Source organism: Metarhizium brunneum, chromosome 6 (genome assembly GCF_013426205.1).
Source record: "Metarhizium brunneum chromosome 6, complete sequence".
NCBI classification, from domain to species: domain Eukaryota; kingdom Fungi; phylum Ascomycota; class Sordariomycetes; order Hypocreales; family Clavicipitaceae; genus Metarhizium; species Metarhizium brunneum.
This window is the reverse complement of record NC_089427.1, coordinates 4062168-4078434: the sequence shown is the minus strand read 5'-3', so window position 1 is coordinate 4078434 and position 16267 is coordinate 4062168. Positions and strand designations below refer to the sequence as shown.

The following is a 16267-nucleotide window of genomic DNA, read 5'->3' as shown; positions in this document are numbered from 1 at the left end:
TCTGCGCTCCTTCACTCTTGAATTCATCATATCTTCGGTACCATTGATCTTTCACGATCTTGGAGTCTACTTCCATCATCCGCATGCCATCGACCTAACCTGTCGCATTTCCTCGCTTCGTTAATATTGCAATCAAATTGCACTCACAGTCGTGCGCCTCATTTTAATCTCTTCACCGAATTCTCTCACCTACAAGCACCCATCGTCCTTCCTCAAGGGTTCGAGGACTCGACACGCCCTTGTAATAATAGTGCCTCTCAATAACGCGCTCGAATCGCCGTCATACTCGCGAACTATCCCTCGACTGGCCAAACACTCTGGCCATAACGCGATAGAGGGCGTGCAATTGTTCTCAAGCACAAGGAGCGGGATTTTTGGGAACATACGGAACGGCGAGAAAAAAAATTCACAATGCACAAGTCATCTTATATACGGAACCAGTCTGGAGGAAAATTCCGGCAAATCCTCCTGGCAGCCCTGGTAATATTAATCGTTTCTATGTGGTTCGGCCGCCACCTCCTGTACACAACTTGGACACTCGCCGCGCTCCGCATATTCTGGCACGACAGCGCATCCGATTTCATTCTGTCCGAGTCGCACGACAATTTTGACGTGTCTTTTGCCAACTATAGCGTACACCAAGTCAGTGCTGAGCCGTATGAAGACGTGGTGCCGCCCATCTTGCACCACATCGCATTGGGAGACAACGAAGGCCGATGGAAGGGTCGCTGGGGGGAGGCTGTACAGAGCTGCCTCGATATACATCCTGGCTGGGAGTCACATATCTGGACCGACGACAAAGCCAGCCAGTTTGTCAGCGAGAAGTTCCCTGAGCTGAGGGAGCTCTGGGACAACTATCATTATCCCGTGGAGAGGATCGATGCCCTTCGATATATGCTCCTGTACGCTTATGGAGGAGTCATCCTGGATATGGACCTCAAGTGCAAGCGAGCCTTGGGTCCGCTCCGACGCTTCTCCTTTGTTGCCCCCGAGGCTCACCCGACAGGCTTCTCTATCGGGTTCATGATGGCCAGCAAGGGCAATGCCTTTGTTGGCGACATTGTCCGCAACCTCACCGTTTACAATAAGGAATGGCTGGGGCTTCCGTACGCAACCGTCATGTTCAGCACTGGCTGCCATTTTGCGTCGGTAATCCACGTGTACGAATCCAACCGAACCGACCTCAAGATCCTCCCGGGGCCTCTGCACAGCTTGAACGGGCGGGTATCGACACCCATCTTTGACCACCTGGGCAGCTCATCATGGCACTCGTACGACGCGAAACTGATTGTCACCATTGGAAGCCGAATCAACCTGATTTTCTTCTTCTTTGTGGGAGTTGCGCTGGCGCTGTTTTTGAGGAGGAAGGCGCTGCTACGACGATTTTAGATACCCCCCCTTCCCCGTCGGACCTATTCTTGATGTCATGCTTGCTTTGCCTGGGGGGTCATGCTTGTACGCGGGAAAATGCGAGATTGAGAGGGTGACGGGCGAAGTCTTGCCGCACAACACCCCCATAATACGACGCATAGCAACATTTATATATATATACATGGTTTGGTTGATTGCTGAGCGAAAGGTACATAGAAATATTGGACACTTTGTCCTAATTTAATGTGAGCGTTATTGTAGCGTCAGGCTTGTCGTGTGCAGTGCCCAGTGTGCGGGTGCGATTGAAACATTGGAAGCAGCAAGCATGGATGGGGATGGCACGAACAAGCGTTCAATGAAGTGGCTGCCAGCTCTAAGCCCAGTCTTCTGGACCGAGGCGATGAGACCAAGAGTAAACTTCCCCAGTCCCTGATGTCCGGGAACGGATAACGGACTAATATGGTCGAATGATGATTCCATGATTCGTTGAGTCGGTAGGGAATAGCTGTTTTGTTCTGGCTAACCCGTTGTGACGATGAGTGCTGACTGGATGGCCCCGGCCCGTCAACATTGGTGTAAAGTCAAATATCAATTGATACTGAAAGTCAGTGTATCGGCTGTTGGGCTGTTTGGACTGGGTTTTACAGGTGGACTTTACTGTTCATTGGCCAACCCTCAATTCAATGTTGCATCTTGGGCCCCGCACTTGAGTTTGACCGGGAGCGGACACTGGTGCAATCAAATCTCAGTGCTATTTGAAGCTAAGTAGCTGGATGGGTTTTTTTTGGTTTTTTTTTTGGGTAAACACTTTGCGGCTGCATTAGGTGCTGGTCAGATCGGCAATTGGGGTGAGGGGTCATATCTGACGGTCACATCTACATAACAGTGCAACTATGAAGAGCGTAGTGATTAGTAGACTCAAGATTCACTAGTTGGCCATTTACAGCGCTTCGCCCCTGGGAGCCCCACCCGCAGCACGAGCATTCCCCCCCCCTCTGGCCCCTGGTGCCCCAGCGCCCGCTGGCATCTGGAATCCAGCAACCCATGGCTGGATGGATGCTCCCAATGTGCGCAGGTCCAATTGATGTATTCAACCTACTTTTTTCATGATACGTGAGGATACTTAAATATACTTTATTATTAATAATAATAATTAATATATTTTTGTATATTAAAGCATTTTTAAAATCTTAATAACTTCTATTATTATATAATTTTTTAATAATTATACATATTTTTTAAATTAGTAATTATTATTAGTTAGAACCCTGGTCCGTTACAAAAACTGGACCTGCGCACATTCAAAGGGATGCAAGTTGCATTTTGAGACTACGCGCATTGGACGCCTCCGGTTGCCACCGTCGATCCGGTTGGGTCACAAAATTAACACCTCCTGCACACCATCAACCCATTCTCGCCCGCAGCCGCCAGCCGCCAGCCTTGGCATTCATTCATCCGTTTCCGCCCCTTGCGTAATAAGGCATCATCCCCTCGTTTGCTCCCCCGTACCTGATTCTGCTTCCGTCTGGCCTCTTCCTCTCGACTGCCGGCGTGCCCAATCGCCCAAATTCCTGCCAGCATGTTCCTATAGAGCAGAAAGCTCGTCCATCCCACCCGTCGACCAGTCTCGATTACCTAAACAACGTTCTTTAGCGGCTCACGATACTGCATTGGCTCCCTCCCTCCCTCCCCTAGGCTTCTCGATACACAAGCCGGTCTGCCGTTTGCTTCCGGGCTGAGAGAGCCCGCAATGCTCATTTCGCCTCGCTTTCTGCGCCTCCGGCCGCGCGTGCTTCTCTTCTCCAGTGTCGTCTTTGGCGTCATTGTCTTTACTCTTTTTTCCAGGTCGAGCGGGCCCCGGTTTTTGGATCAAGCGAGCATTCGCCGGCAGTTTCCCCTGGCATGGGAGCACATTCAGCAGTTTAATCAGCTCAATCGCACTGCTGGCGGAGGTATGTGGCCCCCCCTTCTCTTTATCGGGTCCTCGCTGCGCTCGAGAGAAGCGCAACGGTGGATTTGTACCCCGCTGGCAAAAGAATGGCCAAGCATCGTGCTGACTCCTCGAATAGCTTGGTTCGTCCCGCCGTCGTGGCAAGGAGACCACCCCGAGCCGGAAAATATCCTCGACGCTGCCAAAATTGCTTCAGAGGCTGCCAAACTCAGCCCCCAGCGACAAGTGCCCTTCTCCAACATTCCTCTTGTTGTCCATCAGAAGTGGAACGACGTCGATTTGAGCCGTTTGAACAGCCATCTTCTGGGTTACATCGAACGATGGCTCGAATATTCCGTTTCCGCAAATGACACCTTTCGCGAGATGGCGTATTTCTTCTGGGCCGATGACGGCGTTGCCTCCTTGGTGGATAGATACGAGCCTGATTTTGTACAAGACTTTGAAACCATGTTTTCAAGAGTGGAAAAGGTGGACATTTTCAGGGTTTTGGTGTGCAAGTGGTTTGGTGGTATTGTATGTTCCGTACTCTGTTTTCTTCCTCCCCCCCCCCTTTTTTTTTTTGCCGGTGATGGTGTCCCATGGTACGCAGGACATGTGGTTTTGCTGACAGGCTGATAGTACGGCGATGTTGACACCGTACCGCTAAAGCACCCGGCCGACTGGATTCAAAAGGAGGACATTACGCAGTGGATCGATGAGGAAACTGGCAAGATGTACGGCAAGAAACTGCCCACGGGTGATGATGCGGATGCCAAGCTTGCGAATACCAGACCCGTCAACCTCCTCTGGGGCCTCGAGGCGGACACGGACCCGAATACCAATCAATACTGGCGCATGGGCTACTCGCATCCTGTTCAGCTGACAAATTGGGCCATGGCATCTGCCCGGCAGCATCCCATTCTCCATCGATTCCTCGACCGTTTAAAGGACAAGCTGGTGACGGAGAAACAAGCTGCATTGCAGGCCGACGATGGCGAGAAACCCAAGGCCCACGATCCGTTGACGCGTACGGGCCCGGCTGCCGTGACAGAAGCCACCATTGCCTGGCTCCAGAAGCAAGTCGGGTTGCGGTGGAACGCATTGACGGGCCTTAGAGATGGGGGCCGGTCCAAGTTGGCGTCGGATGTGCTTGTTTTGCCTATTACTGGCTTTAGGTATGTGCTCTCTACATTTTACTGTTCTCTTTTTGTATGTTTCCGCGCGTCTAATGCCGATTCATGATTGTATAGCCCCGGCCGTGGCAGTTTCGGCAACATGGGCTCCAAACCATATACCGATCCAGACGCTCGCCTTGCTCACCACGCCATGGGATCGTGGCACAAATTCGATGCCCGTGTCGAATACGGCAAATTTTGTCGCACGTTTTTCGGCATGTGCAAGGACTGGAGCAAGATGCCGTCATGAATGTTGGGGGATGGGAGTAGTGACGCGGGGGTTATAAAGCGTATATATATCTGATGGGTACTTTGTATATGTTGACGACATTGTGTACAGCGTACATATTTTTAGAGGTAACAGCGGCTTTGGGTAGCATAGGTGGCGTCTGACGGGGATCTGAGTTTACTTGCTTACTTGGGATTTCACGAAGCCCGTTACAGCGCAATTTATAATTTCTGGTTGGCAATACACAGGCATTGTATACGCATGTTGCTGTTTCTTATATAAAGCTTGAAGAGAGGGTGGCCAGTCTTCAACTTCAACTGCCGGTATGTTCACGCTTCTTGCCGTTTCCCTCGACATGAATCGCATTTCACTATACACAAGAAAACGCCCCGAATTACAATCCAAGACTATCAAAAGCTTGCGCTAAAAAAAGGAAGAGACGAAAGGAAGCAAAGGAAAAAGGCCCGCCGTGGCACATCCCCCTCTCCCCCGCCAGTAATATCCAGCCGGTCAAGTGCTAACCTAGGCGACGTCAGCGTCTCCTCGGCCCCGGCGTGATGACGGTATAGTTACACGTAGGACAGTATGTCTTTTCGTTGGGCGTGGCCGGGTACCAGTCCTTGCCATAGGTGGCGTTGAGACTGACGCGGCCGACGACGCCGCCCTTTTCGGTGCGGATCCAGGTGTCGGCCTCCCAGCGGCGGCGGCGCAGGGCGTCGGCGGACAGGCGAAGCTGCCTCGCGCCGCGGATCCAGTTGCCGTAGCCGCCGTAGCCCGAGTGCTGGCCGAAGCAGAGGTTGAGGCCGGTGCCGGCGACGGTCATGCCGGGCACGAGGCGGTCCCATTTGTAGCACCAGGTGGCGCCGTGGTCGTGGCCGGAGAAGAGGCCGATGAGGCCCGGGGTGGCGGCGACGGCCCTCATGAAGGGCTCGTCCTGGCCGCCGTAGACGCACTCGGGGCCGTTGGAGCCGTCGGCGCACCAGCCCTGGGCCTGCCGGGCGAGCGGCACGTCGTCGTCGACGCCGGGCTGGCGGTGGGCGTCGACGCTGGCCTGCACCGCGAGCGAGGCGTTGGCCGGGATGTGCACAAAGGCCAGCGACGGCGTCACGCGGCCGGAGCGCCGCCGCAGCGCCGCGCTCGTCGCCTCGAACCACCGCACCACGCTGGCGTCGACCCAGTCGGGCTGCCCGACCTGGCGGCCGTCGGGGCCGCGCTCGCGGAAGTAGAAGCCGCCGCGCGAGTCGAAGAACCAGAGCAGCAGCTCGGGCGCGCAGTCGTCGTCGCCCGGCGCGCAGTCGGCCGCGTACACGGGCAGGTAGTAGTTGGTGACGCCGGCGTCGCGGCCGGCCACCATGCTCCGGGTCAGCGAGTTGGGCCAGCGCCGCTCGCGCGCGAGGAGGCCGGCGCCCGAGATGTTGAAGTTGTGGTCGTGGTTGCCGTACGTCGACGCCCACGGCAGGCCGCGCGCGACGAGCGGGCCGGCGATCTGGTCCATGTACGCGGTGCTGTTCTCGAGGTACGTGTTCTCGCCCGTGATGAGGTCGCCGTTGAGCACCACCAGGTCGGGCCTCTCGCTGTCGAGCACCGCGTCCATGACCTTGACCGAGTTGATGTCCTGCTGGGGGCCCCATTGGTCCCATGCGTCTGCGCGCGTTTTAGCTGTTTCTGCTGTCGAGCCATGTTCGGGACGGGGTCTGGGGGAGGGTCTCACTTTCTCCAAAGTGCAAGTCCTCAAATATGGATATCTGGAACGTGCCGTCTTGGTTAAACGAGAGCCGGCGGCTGCTGCGACTACTGTTGTTGGGGGCGTATGTCTTGGGGGATCGGGCATCTCGTCGCACCGGGGACTGGCGCGAGAGGTCGACACATGCGGACAGCATGAATAGCAGCACGGCGGCTAGCATGATGAAGAGGCCTTTCTTGGTTCGTGAGAAGGGGGCGTTGGGAAACGGGCACGAGATGGGCGGTTCATCAAGAGCTGATATATATATGCCTTTTGGGGCTCGTCTTACCAGGCTCATTTTATATCCATTGCTCGCGTTGCCGCATTCCCGTCCCTGTTGACTGAGACCATGGGTGGCTCGCGCAGCACGTCCATGTGGTTTGGTTCCCGTGTTGCGCGCGGAAATTATACATTATATCGCTGGTGCTCATCTGACGAACGAGCGAAACCACACCCCTGTTGTTGGAGATTGGCCCGAACCAGTAGCGTCGACGGGTTGCGCAACGTGTGGTGAGTTTGTCAAAATTATTAATACCAGACATTATGTATGTACATCATGACCGGCGGGGGGCATGTGTCTCCTGTTCCTGCAGCCGCGTCGTTTTGATGCCGCGCACCACTGGGATAGGATTATGTATAGTACAGCCGGAGAGTTCACCGCAACCCTGATGATTGATGGTTCGCGCGCTTCGGCCCGGTGGTGGCTGGGATGCGTGCGTCATGTTCCTTGCTGCGGCATCGAGACTTGTCCTTGCCCGTCAGCTGGCTCTTTGTCTTAGATCTGGGCTTTTTTTAATTCCTGCATTGGCGGCTAGTGTATGGGCCGATGTTGCACTGCAGCGGCCCGCGTGCCAGGCAATGTTGCCCTCTCCCTCCGGCCGATGGGACTCGTGATGTCCTTGTCAGGGTCCAGGTTGAGAGCTGCCTACCTAGGTAGGTATGTAAGTATGTATGCGATGCTCTGCAAAACCTACCAGGAACAAATCCGCTACGTGGACTACGAGCTGATGAATAGCACCGGGGGCCAGTGTAGGTTCCGAGACTGAGCGTCAAGTGCTCTGGGATGCTTAGTTTCGAATGCCCGGCTTCTTTCCAAGTAATTCGGAAAGCCCATTGTCTAGACATCCCTGTTCAGCGCTGCCACGCAGCTTCCCGAGGTAACCACATTGTCCACCTCCTTCGTGTCCATGACCAAGACGCAACTGTTCCCAAACCGCGCCCTGGCCCTAAACTCTCCCACGAGGACCCTCTTCCCGCCCATCGTCGTGTCCCACACGTACGGCGTACTGTTCTTGGCAAAGGTATCCTGCTTGCACATGATGCCGACGGGGCGAATTTCCACGCCATGGCCGCAGTGCCTCCACGTGCCGTAGCGCTTGAGGACGGAGAGATGCAGCTCGACAGCGAGGTCGCCGCGGTGGGAAGAGTCTTGGATTCGCAGGCCGGACGACAACATCGTGCTGCTGAAATTGTACACCCTTGCGGAGCGGCCGTTTTTGTCTGTTCCCGGCCGCCTTGTCCACGGCCTTGTCCAACAACGTGCTCTGTTGAGACATGTCTGCTTGTGAGGCCGTGTTTAGGCTGCGTTGTGCGCAAAACAGGTCGACTCTTTCTCACGCAATGCATCATGTTGTGGAAAAGATGAGGGGATATCGACTTCACACATTGCTATATCTGCCGGCGTGTCTCCTTTGTCTTTTATCCATCTTGTTGCCGTCTCGCCAGTCGGCTTACAACGTCACACCAGTCGACATGGAAGACGGAGTCTCGCACCATGATTCCCAAAGAGGCATTGGCAACTCGATCTGCACTTTTGATCTGTCCTACGCTTCCACTTTCCATGTACAAAGGCCATGCTCAGCCGCACAAGCCACGGCGGACAAGTCTCGCGCATTCGCTGCATCATCCCTAAGGGGGTCAACTTATTGTCCGGCGTGAGTTGGCTTCCGTTTGTCCCCTGTTTGATCCTTTATATGCCCAAGGCAAAACTCGTGGTTATTTTATGGCTTCCTTGCAGGCTTTAAGCCACTGGCCTTGGGGTACCTTGCAGCCTTGAAAACGCTGGTAATGACAATTTACATGCACAGGGCCACTTCTCTCATGAAGGGAAATGCGTTACAAGCCCACCAAATAAAGGCATCACGTAGTGTCCATGGGAATAGATGGGTTACAAGCACAGATGATACCTGCCGCATGATAGCATTACTGGGGTCAGGTTTGCCAATTCTCTCTATTGTTGTTCTATGGCCGGCCGAGCTTAAACTCCATTGGAGAACTCCATACAACGACCAAAGATGCTGGATGAACGCACGCCATATTACCTCGATGGGGAATTACAGAAAAGTGTCCAGCCGTCCTCTTTCCGCATCCCGCACCGACTCAGGGATCGCATTCAGGCGTGATGAAATTGTTTAGACAGCACCTGCGGAATTTCTGTTTGTCCGTGAAGCTATCTTTCTTACACTGGAAGATAGTTAGCATGAGGGAGTTATATTGGGTAGAGAATATACCGAGCCTTGCTCCGCTCGATTACGTCAATACACATGTGCACTTACACGACGCTGTGCACTCCCTTTCGCACCGGCTTTCGTCCCACCAACGTAATCACAACACCCATCCGTTATGGAAGGATAATTTGGGCAACTGCACTGTAAACCTAGAGCAGCATCAAGGGCTTTCACACAGTTAGGTGCATAGTAAGCAAGCAAGTCCCCAGTCTGGTACCTACCGCCAAGATAAAGCAGCGCAAGAGTCATTGCCTTCATGTTTTAGCCTCGTTTGAATACAAGAATAATATTCAGCGTAAAGAGTAGCGGTTTCAGAAAACCGGTTGAGTTTTTGTCACGCCGAGTTGATACGTGTTGAAGGAAAGCCATGGGTTGTTGGCCTGTGTTTATATATATCCATAGTATGACCTACCTGAAGCCTTGACCTAAGAAGCCTTCCCAACATGTCACGTACAATCCATCAAGACGGCCACATTGCCGGGCACACTAAAACACAGCTCCGTATATACCTACTCCTTCCCAGTATACGCATGTCTGAGACCCATCAGGCGGCATTGTTGAAGACCTCGTAGAGCGTGGAATCGTTCCCAGACTCCTTTCGCTGAGACTGACAAAACTACTCGTATAGTTGTGGGCTGGCCCGCAGCTCAAGTCTCACGTTGTGAAGCATGCCCGGTGTACCATACCGGCTACACTCCCCGAAACTAGTCTCATCAATATCTCCATGTCCTCGTGGTCCATTTCTCCGTCCAGAGCCTCGTCAATCGCATCATCAATCACTGATCCACTCTTGTCCTCGTCCTGGTCGTCACCGTCAGCCGCGACAACCGCAGTAAAATTCTCCCGTCTTGACCCATGCAGCAGAGTCTGCACGGCGCAGTGGCTGGGGGATATCAGGCGAGGAGCCGAGACAGGGCGGAGGAATCGCGGCAACTATTACTACTGCTCACGTACTCTGTAAACGAGACAATACTGTTAAATTCTAGTGGACTCAACTCAAGATATGGTCTCGGCCGGGCAGTAATTGTCGAATAATTTATCAGCATTATGATTAATGAGTCTTTAACATATCAGATAAAAAAGGAATCTAGGCACCATCGCCTTGGAAAATTTTGGTCAGTTATCTCATCAAACAACACGACCACCCTCCTGCTATTCCATCTCACCCTGGTGCTACCAGGCGGTTGTTGTGCGCAAAGAGACGATGAGACGATTGTCTCGGCAAGTCCATGAGGAAACATGAACCAAGTTCAACCACACCAAATCCATCAACACTAAAATAAGTTTCTACTGCAAGCGCTTCTGGGCACCGGCGTTCTCAAACATATGTTGGGTACAGATGAGACTCATCGGGTTCTATCATCTTCAGACATTATTATTGTAAGCATCTTTGAGACGGACTTGGCATTTCCCGACCAACCCATCACAGTCGACGTAGATGTAGTAGACATCCACACAGGATGCATGTCGCCATCATACAGGATGCATGTCTCAATCATACATTCTATTCAACTTGTGCTTTCATCATTGACGATTGTTGAAGGGTGACAGACAGGTCGCAATCAATGCCGGCAGGGCAGGGCATTTGGCAAAATATCATGGATGCCTCAATCGAATGATTTGTATGCGGGCTCATGAGACATGCAGTGCTTCAAAGCGGGCGAGAACGACTATTTGTGTAGACATCTGGAGTCACTACACCACATGCAGGATGGCCATAGAAACGGCTCGCTGCCGGTCTTGTGTCTTGGGACTTTCGGCATCATGGTTGGCTGCGAGCTTGTTGACTGATCATGTTGGCAGTCACTCTAGTTGGACAACCCGACTCCAACTTATCCTGGGCTTGTGTTGGAATGCTGAAGATGCTGCTTGTGGTGATGACTCGAGACTGTCTTTTCTCTGTGTAGCAATTGCTACTAGTACTTCTTTTTACTCATTTGATGCCATCATGTCATATTACACGTCACGATGGGCCCTGGTAGCGAAACAGGGGTTCCAGCGAGCTGAAAATGTCGACTGCGACGAGCGGTTGCATCTGAAGTCTGCACCTTCTATCCGTAATCGAGCAGTCGTTTTCCCACGGCGCTTACGGATGCACGATTCACAGACAATTCTCAGTCGGTATATGCAAGGTGAGTAACATAACGGTCATTAAACTTTCTCCCACTATTTGGGGGGGCTCTGGCTATCTCTGTAGCTATCTCAAATTCCACAATCATAATCTCTTCATACTACTCTACAGGCGAGCGGCCGTCTTGTTTCCCTTCTTGAGATCGAACCGGTCCAAGTTCATCACCTTGTCCCAAGCGGCAACGAAGTCCCTGACGAACTTCTGGGCTCCATCAGCGCTGCCGTAAACCTCTGAGACGGCGCGCAGCTCAGGGTGGGCGCCAAGGATGAGATCGTTGCGAGAGGCGATCCACTTCTTGGCACCCGTCTTGCGGTCAACGCCCTCAAAGGTGTCCTCGCCGGTAGCCTTCCACTCGGTGTTGTTGTCCAAGAGGTTGACAAAGAAGTCGTTGGTTAGGACACCAGGGCGAGATGTGAAGACGCCAAGAGCAGAGCCGTCGTAGTTGGTGTTCAGGGCACGCAGACCACCAATGAGAACTGTGAGCTCGGGGGCGGAGAGGCTAAGCAAGTGGGCGCGGTCAACCAGCAGGTGCTCCTGCTTGACAGTGCCATGCGACGTGCCGTAATTGCGGAAGCCATCAGCCAGGGGCTCAAGATAGCCAACAGACTCCACGTCAGTCTGCTCCTGGGTGGCGTCGTTGCGGCCAGGGGTGAAGGGCACGGTGATGTTAACACCAGCGTCACGAGCAGCCTTTTCGACACCGGCGACACCGGCCAAAACGATGACGTCGGCAAGAGAAACCGTCTTTCCAGACTGGTTGAAGCGCTTCTGGATGTCTTCCAAGGTGGCAAGGACCTGGGACAGCTGAGAAGGGTTGTTGACCTTCCAGTCCTTCTGGGGCGACAGGCGGATTCGGGCACCATTGGCGCCACCTCGCTTGTCGCTGCCACGGAATGTGGAAGCGGAGGCCCAGGCAGTGGACACGAGCTTGGACGTGTCGATGCCAGACTTGAGGATCTCCTCCTTGATGGCGGCGGCATCCTTGTCGTCAATCAATTGGTAGTTGACGGGGGGAATGGGGTCCTGCCAGATGAGGTCCTCAGTGGGAGCCTCGGGTCCGACGTAGAGAGTCTTGGGGCCCATGTCACGGTGGGTGAGCTTGAACCAGGCGCGAGCAAAGGCATCGGCGAACTGGTCGGGGTTCTCGAGGAAGCGACGCGAGATCTTCTCGTACGCGGGGTCGAAGCGCAGCGACAAGTCAGTGGTCAACATTCTGGGCTTGTGCTTCTTGTTGGCATCGTAGGCATCGGGGATGATCTCGTCGTTGGTCTTGGCAACCCACTGGTTGGCGCCGGCAGGGCTCTTGGTGAGCTCCCAGTCGTACTTGAAAAGGTACTCGAAGAAGTTGTGGCTCCATTGGGCGGGCGTCTTGGTCCAGATGACCTCGAGGCCGCTGGTGATGGTATCGGGCCCCTTGCCGGCACCGTAGGTGCTCTTCCAGCCCAGACCCTGCTGCTCAAGGCCGGCGCCATCGGGCTCCTTGCCAACGTTGGTGGCAGGACCGGCACCGTGAGTCTTGCCAAAGGTGTGGCCTCCAGCAATCAGAGCCACAGTCTCCTCGTCGTTCATGGCCATGCGGCCAAAGGTCGTGCGGATGTCGCGAGCAGCGGCAACGGGGTCAGGGTTTCCATCGGGACCCTCGGGGTTGACGTAAATGAGACCCATGTGGGAGGCGGCCAGAGGAGACTCGAGATCACGCTTCTGGGCGTCCTTGTTGTCGTTGTAACGAACGTTGTTGCCGAGCCAGGTGGTCTCGCCACCCCAGAAGACGGACTCGTCGGCTTCCCAGCCATCGACACGGCCTCCAGCGAAGCCGTACGTCTTGAAGCCCATGGACTCGAGGGCAACGTTGCCCGTGAGGATCAGGAGATCAGCCCAGGAGATCTTGTTGCCGTACTTTTGCTTGATGGGCCAGAGCAGACGTCTAGCCTTGTCCAGACTGACATTGTCGGGCCAGCTGTTGAGGGGAGCAAATCGTTGCTGAGCCTGGCCACCGCCGCCACGGCCGTCGAAAACCCGGTAGGTGCCGGAACTGTGCCAAGCCATTCTGATGAAGAGACCGCCATAGTGGTTAAAGTCGGCGGGCCACCACTCCTGGGAGTCGGTCATGAGGGCAGTGAGGTCCTTCTTGAGGCCCTCGTAGTCGAGGGTCTTGAAAGCGGCGACATAGTCAAACTCCTCGCCGAGAGGGTTGGTGACGGAAGTGTTTTGGCGGAGGATGTTGAGCTTGACGGACTCGGGCCACCAGTCACGGTTTCGGGTGCCGCCACCAGCGACGTTGAGATGAGGACACTTGCTCTCGGCCATTGTGATGGGATGTAGGACGAGCAATGGATGAGTGATGGAGTTGGTTGGGAAGAAGTATGGAAGTCGAAGGGAAGGGGAGGAAAATGAACAAAGGTGGGAGGAGCAGGATGGCGGGGTATATAAAACGCAGAGGCAGGAGGCAGGAGGCAAGGTCGTTCAGGGTCGTCAGGGTGCCACGAAGGGGCAGGTACCCAGCTAGTTGAATCGAAAGTGAGAAGACGCCGACATGGAGAGATTCATGTCGAAGGGGCAGGAAGGGGGAGCTGGGGCATGGCTTGGGAATGGGGAACATGGGAGGATTCGAGGAAGCTTCAATGTTCAGTCGACCCCGCGCAAAGCTCGGTGTTCCAGGGACGCCGTCGAATGCCGTGGCTCAAACGAGGTGCACAACCGACGACGATGGAGCGTTGATGGCTCGATTGAAACGCCGATTGGTACATTGGCGTGCTCCATGACCAATGGCCAAGTTCTCGTTGGTCCATGGCACCACGACTGCCTCGGTGCCGCTGTACCTCTACGGAGTACCAAGGTACCATGGTACAGGGGTAAGCTTAAGCTTGGCGGCTCCGGCCTGCAGCTGTCGTCTCAGCGATCTCTCATCTCTCATCGACTTGCACATCACCATCTCTTTTGATGACGGGAATCATGAGCAATTGAAAGGTTTTTGCCCCTTGGTCCCTTGGTCGCTTGACTGGAAAGGGGGCGTGCAACAGGAGGCACCAATTGGTGTTTCTACGGAGTAGCTTTCAAATGCTTGTGAGAGGTCAACTGGTTTGCTCGCTCCTTCCGTCTTTTGCACAACACGCATCCATCATGTACAGTACAGGCATCATGTCACTTCGTTTTATATCCCCGCGCTGCCCCTCACTAGCCTCAGTGCCTCACGTCCCATGTACCACCCCTGTTTTGTCGATTACGGAGTCTTTGCATCGCATGTTGAATGCTTTCCGGGCCTTTCCTCATCATCAACATGCTTCCAATGCCCCTGACATTGGATTCAAGTCGTCAGCAGCGGCCAGCTGTCGTTATGCCCCATGACCACTCCATGGAACGGGCCATGCTCAAGTCAGCCGTGCATCTTGACAGTGCTTACTCAGTACCTTTTAGTCTTTGTCAAAGGAGAAAAAGACGGTTCGCAGCCCGGCTGCGGGGAAGCTGTTCCGATCGGGCTGTCAGAGCGTTTGGTCAAACACCGCGGCGTTTGACGGGCCCCAGTTGCCACGGCCACTGTGGACCAGCTCGTCCGTTCGCAGATGCCGGGGCTCCAGGCTCATGGCGGTACGACCAAAGGGCTTTTCGAAATAGCACGCACTTGAGAGGCGGATGGCACCATGGCCCCATCCTGTCGCCGGCTTGGACGATTTGATGGGCTGGAGCTGGGCTGCGAGATGTGTTGGAGATGCGACAAAGGTGGGCGGTGTGGGGTCAAGTCGACCTCGCCGCCGCCACCAGCCCACCACATGTACCGAGTACACATTGACGACGACTGTTTCGCATCGCAGCATTGTATGTCCATCCATTTCCCTATGCCTCTCAATATCAGCCGATTGAGTCTTCCAGTTTGTACAAAGATGGCCCCCTCTCCCTGTTACAACAACAGGGCTCCCCCTCCTTGGCTGTCAGACGCGACCTGCGAGCCGTATGACGCGAAGGAGGGGTCGTAATTCCCATTCTGTCGGCTCTGAGTGGCCGGCCTCGAATGCCCATGTCACCATATGTACTCGTGTTCACGTGATTTCCCCCCTCGGCTCGTCAAGAAGTCCAAGAGTCTGTTTGTTCTTGAGGCGGCACGTACCCTGATGTCGTGACTTTGATCAATTGATGGCATTTGATGGTCCGCGGCTGGCCCAGACCCCTGCAGTGTTCCAATATTTTGAGGTTGTTTGCCTGCCGCTACATAAACCGCCTTGACGACCAGCTCACGAGAAAGACTCAGGGCCATGTACCCTCACCGTTGTCGCTTTTTGCGTCCCGATCACCCCCAATTACCTGACAAATGGAAATTCTCACCAGATGCCACGGTGGTTGCCTTGACCAGGGGCTAGTCGGATGGCGCGCTACATGTCAAGCAGCATCGACTTTGAACATTTGAGGCGTCAAGAGGCTCCAAACATGGCCCTTCCAGCTGCTACCCTGTACAGCCATTTCCAAAAACTTGCCATATCACGACCCATCATTGCCATGCTAGACTCACCATGAAACTAGACTTGAACCTACTTGGTTTGTAGAGTCGATATAAGATGCCTTGTTTCAGTTGCTAATTATACTAAACCACCGTTCGACCTTGCCCTACTTTTTTATTCGTCACGGTGGAAGTGATGTTCCAAGTTTGTGGTATATTTGGATAGTTGTCGGCCTATTCAACGGAGAAACTATAATTTTGACTTCTGAACACACTCCTGGAAAGCTATTTGGGTTCCTCATTTTGGCTAAGAAAAGAAAACAGAGAAAGAAATAAGATGATGCTAAAATTTGACCTCATCTCATTTAACCCGACTCTGTAGCAAAGCTCTCCTAAAAGGCAGTAAGTTGCTCCCTCGACACTGTAATGCCGGGACTTTTAATAGAGAAAAAACAGCCAGGCACTGGGGCGAAGCTACGACGGCCAACAGTAGTCGATGGGCGCGTGGTTATAATCGCGGTACTCATTGACCTGCCTCCATGCCAACTCCCAGAGGATACACTCCTCATACAGAACGTCGTTCTTCGATCGCAAGAACCCGAATCAACCCTCACCATGTTCGAATCCACCACATTCAAGAAACTACCCGCTTCAACTACGAATCGTGGCCCCTTGACAACGACTTGTACTCCTCCCCCGGCTGCGCTTCCTACGTTCCCGGGCTTTCCGGCTGGGATGCTAGAAATCCTAAACAACCAACGGCGTTTGGTCG

The 16267-nt window shown here is 54.0% G+C and overlaps 5 protein-coding genes across 5 annotated transcripts; 2 read left to right on the top strand and 3 right to left on the bottom strand.

The window, feature by feature from the left end:
- Positions 1 to 411: 411 nt before the first annotated feature.
- SUR1_1 (Mannosyl phosphorylinositol ceramide synthase SUR1) lies at positions 412 to 1389 on the top strand (the record flags this gene model as incomplete). Its single annotated transcript, XM_014686062.1, has 1 exon — positions 412 to 1389. The coding sequence occupies one exon, from the start codon at positions 412 to 414 to the stop codon at positions 1387 to 1389; it is 978 nt and encodes a 325-aa protein (XP_014541548.1).
- A 1732-nt stretch (positions 1390 to 3121) lies between these two features.
- Positions 3122 to 4726, top strand: och1 (Initiation-specific alpha-1,6-mannosyltransferase; the record flags this gene model as incomplete). The annotated part of the gene is made up of 4 exons (XM_014686061.1): positions 3122 to 3323; positions 3441 to 3835; positions 3941 to 4476; positions 4552 to 4726. 4 exons carry the CDS (start codon positions 3122 to 3124, stop codon positions 4724 to 4726), a joined length of 1308 nt encoding a protein of 435 aa, XP_014541547.1.
- A 511-nt stretch (positions 4727 to 5237) lies between these two features.
- Positions 5238 to 6609, bottom strand: G6M90_00g105590 (uncharacterized protein; the record flags this gene model as incomplete). Its single annotated transcript, XM_066131678.1, has 2 exons — positions 5238 to 6349; positions 6417 to 6609. The coding sequence occupies 2 exons, from the start codon at positions 6607 to 6609 to the stop codon at positions 5238 to 5240; spliced, it is 1305 nt and encodes a 434-aa protein (XP_065987705.1).
- Positions 6610 to 7545: 936 nt separating this feature from the next.
- G6M90_00g105580 (uncharacterized protein) lies at positions 7546 to 7884 on the bottom strand (the record flags this gene model as incomplete). Its single annotated transcript, XM_066131677.1, has 1 exon — positions 7546 to 7884. One exon carries the CDS (start codon positions 7882 to 7884, stop codon positions 7546 to 7548), a length of 339 nt encoding a protein of 112 aa, XP_065987595.1.
- Positions 7885 to 11171: 3287 nt separating this feature from the next.
- On the bottom strand, positions 11172 to 13373 carry katG (Catalase-peroxidase; the record flags this gene model as incomplete). The annotated part of the gene is made up of 1 exon (XM_014686059.1): positions 11172 to 13373. One exon carries the CDS (start codon positions 13371 to 13373, stop codon positions 11172 to 11174), a length of 2202 nt encoding a protein of 733 aa, XP_014541545.1.
- Positions 13374 to 16267: the final 2894 nt, after the last annotated feature.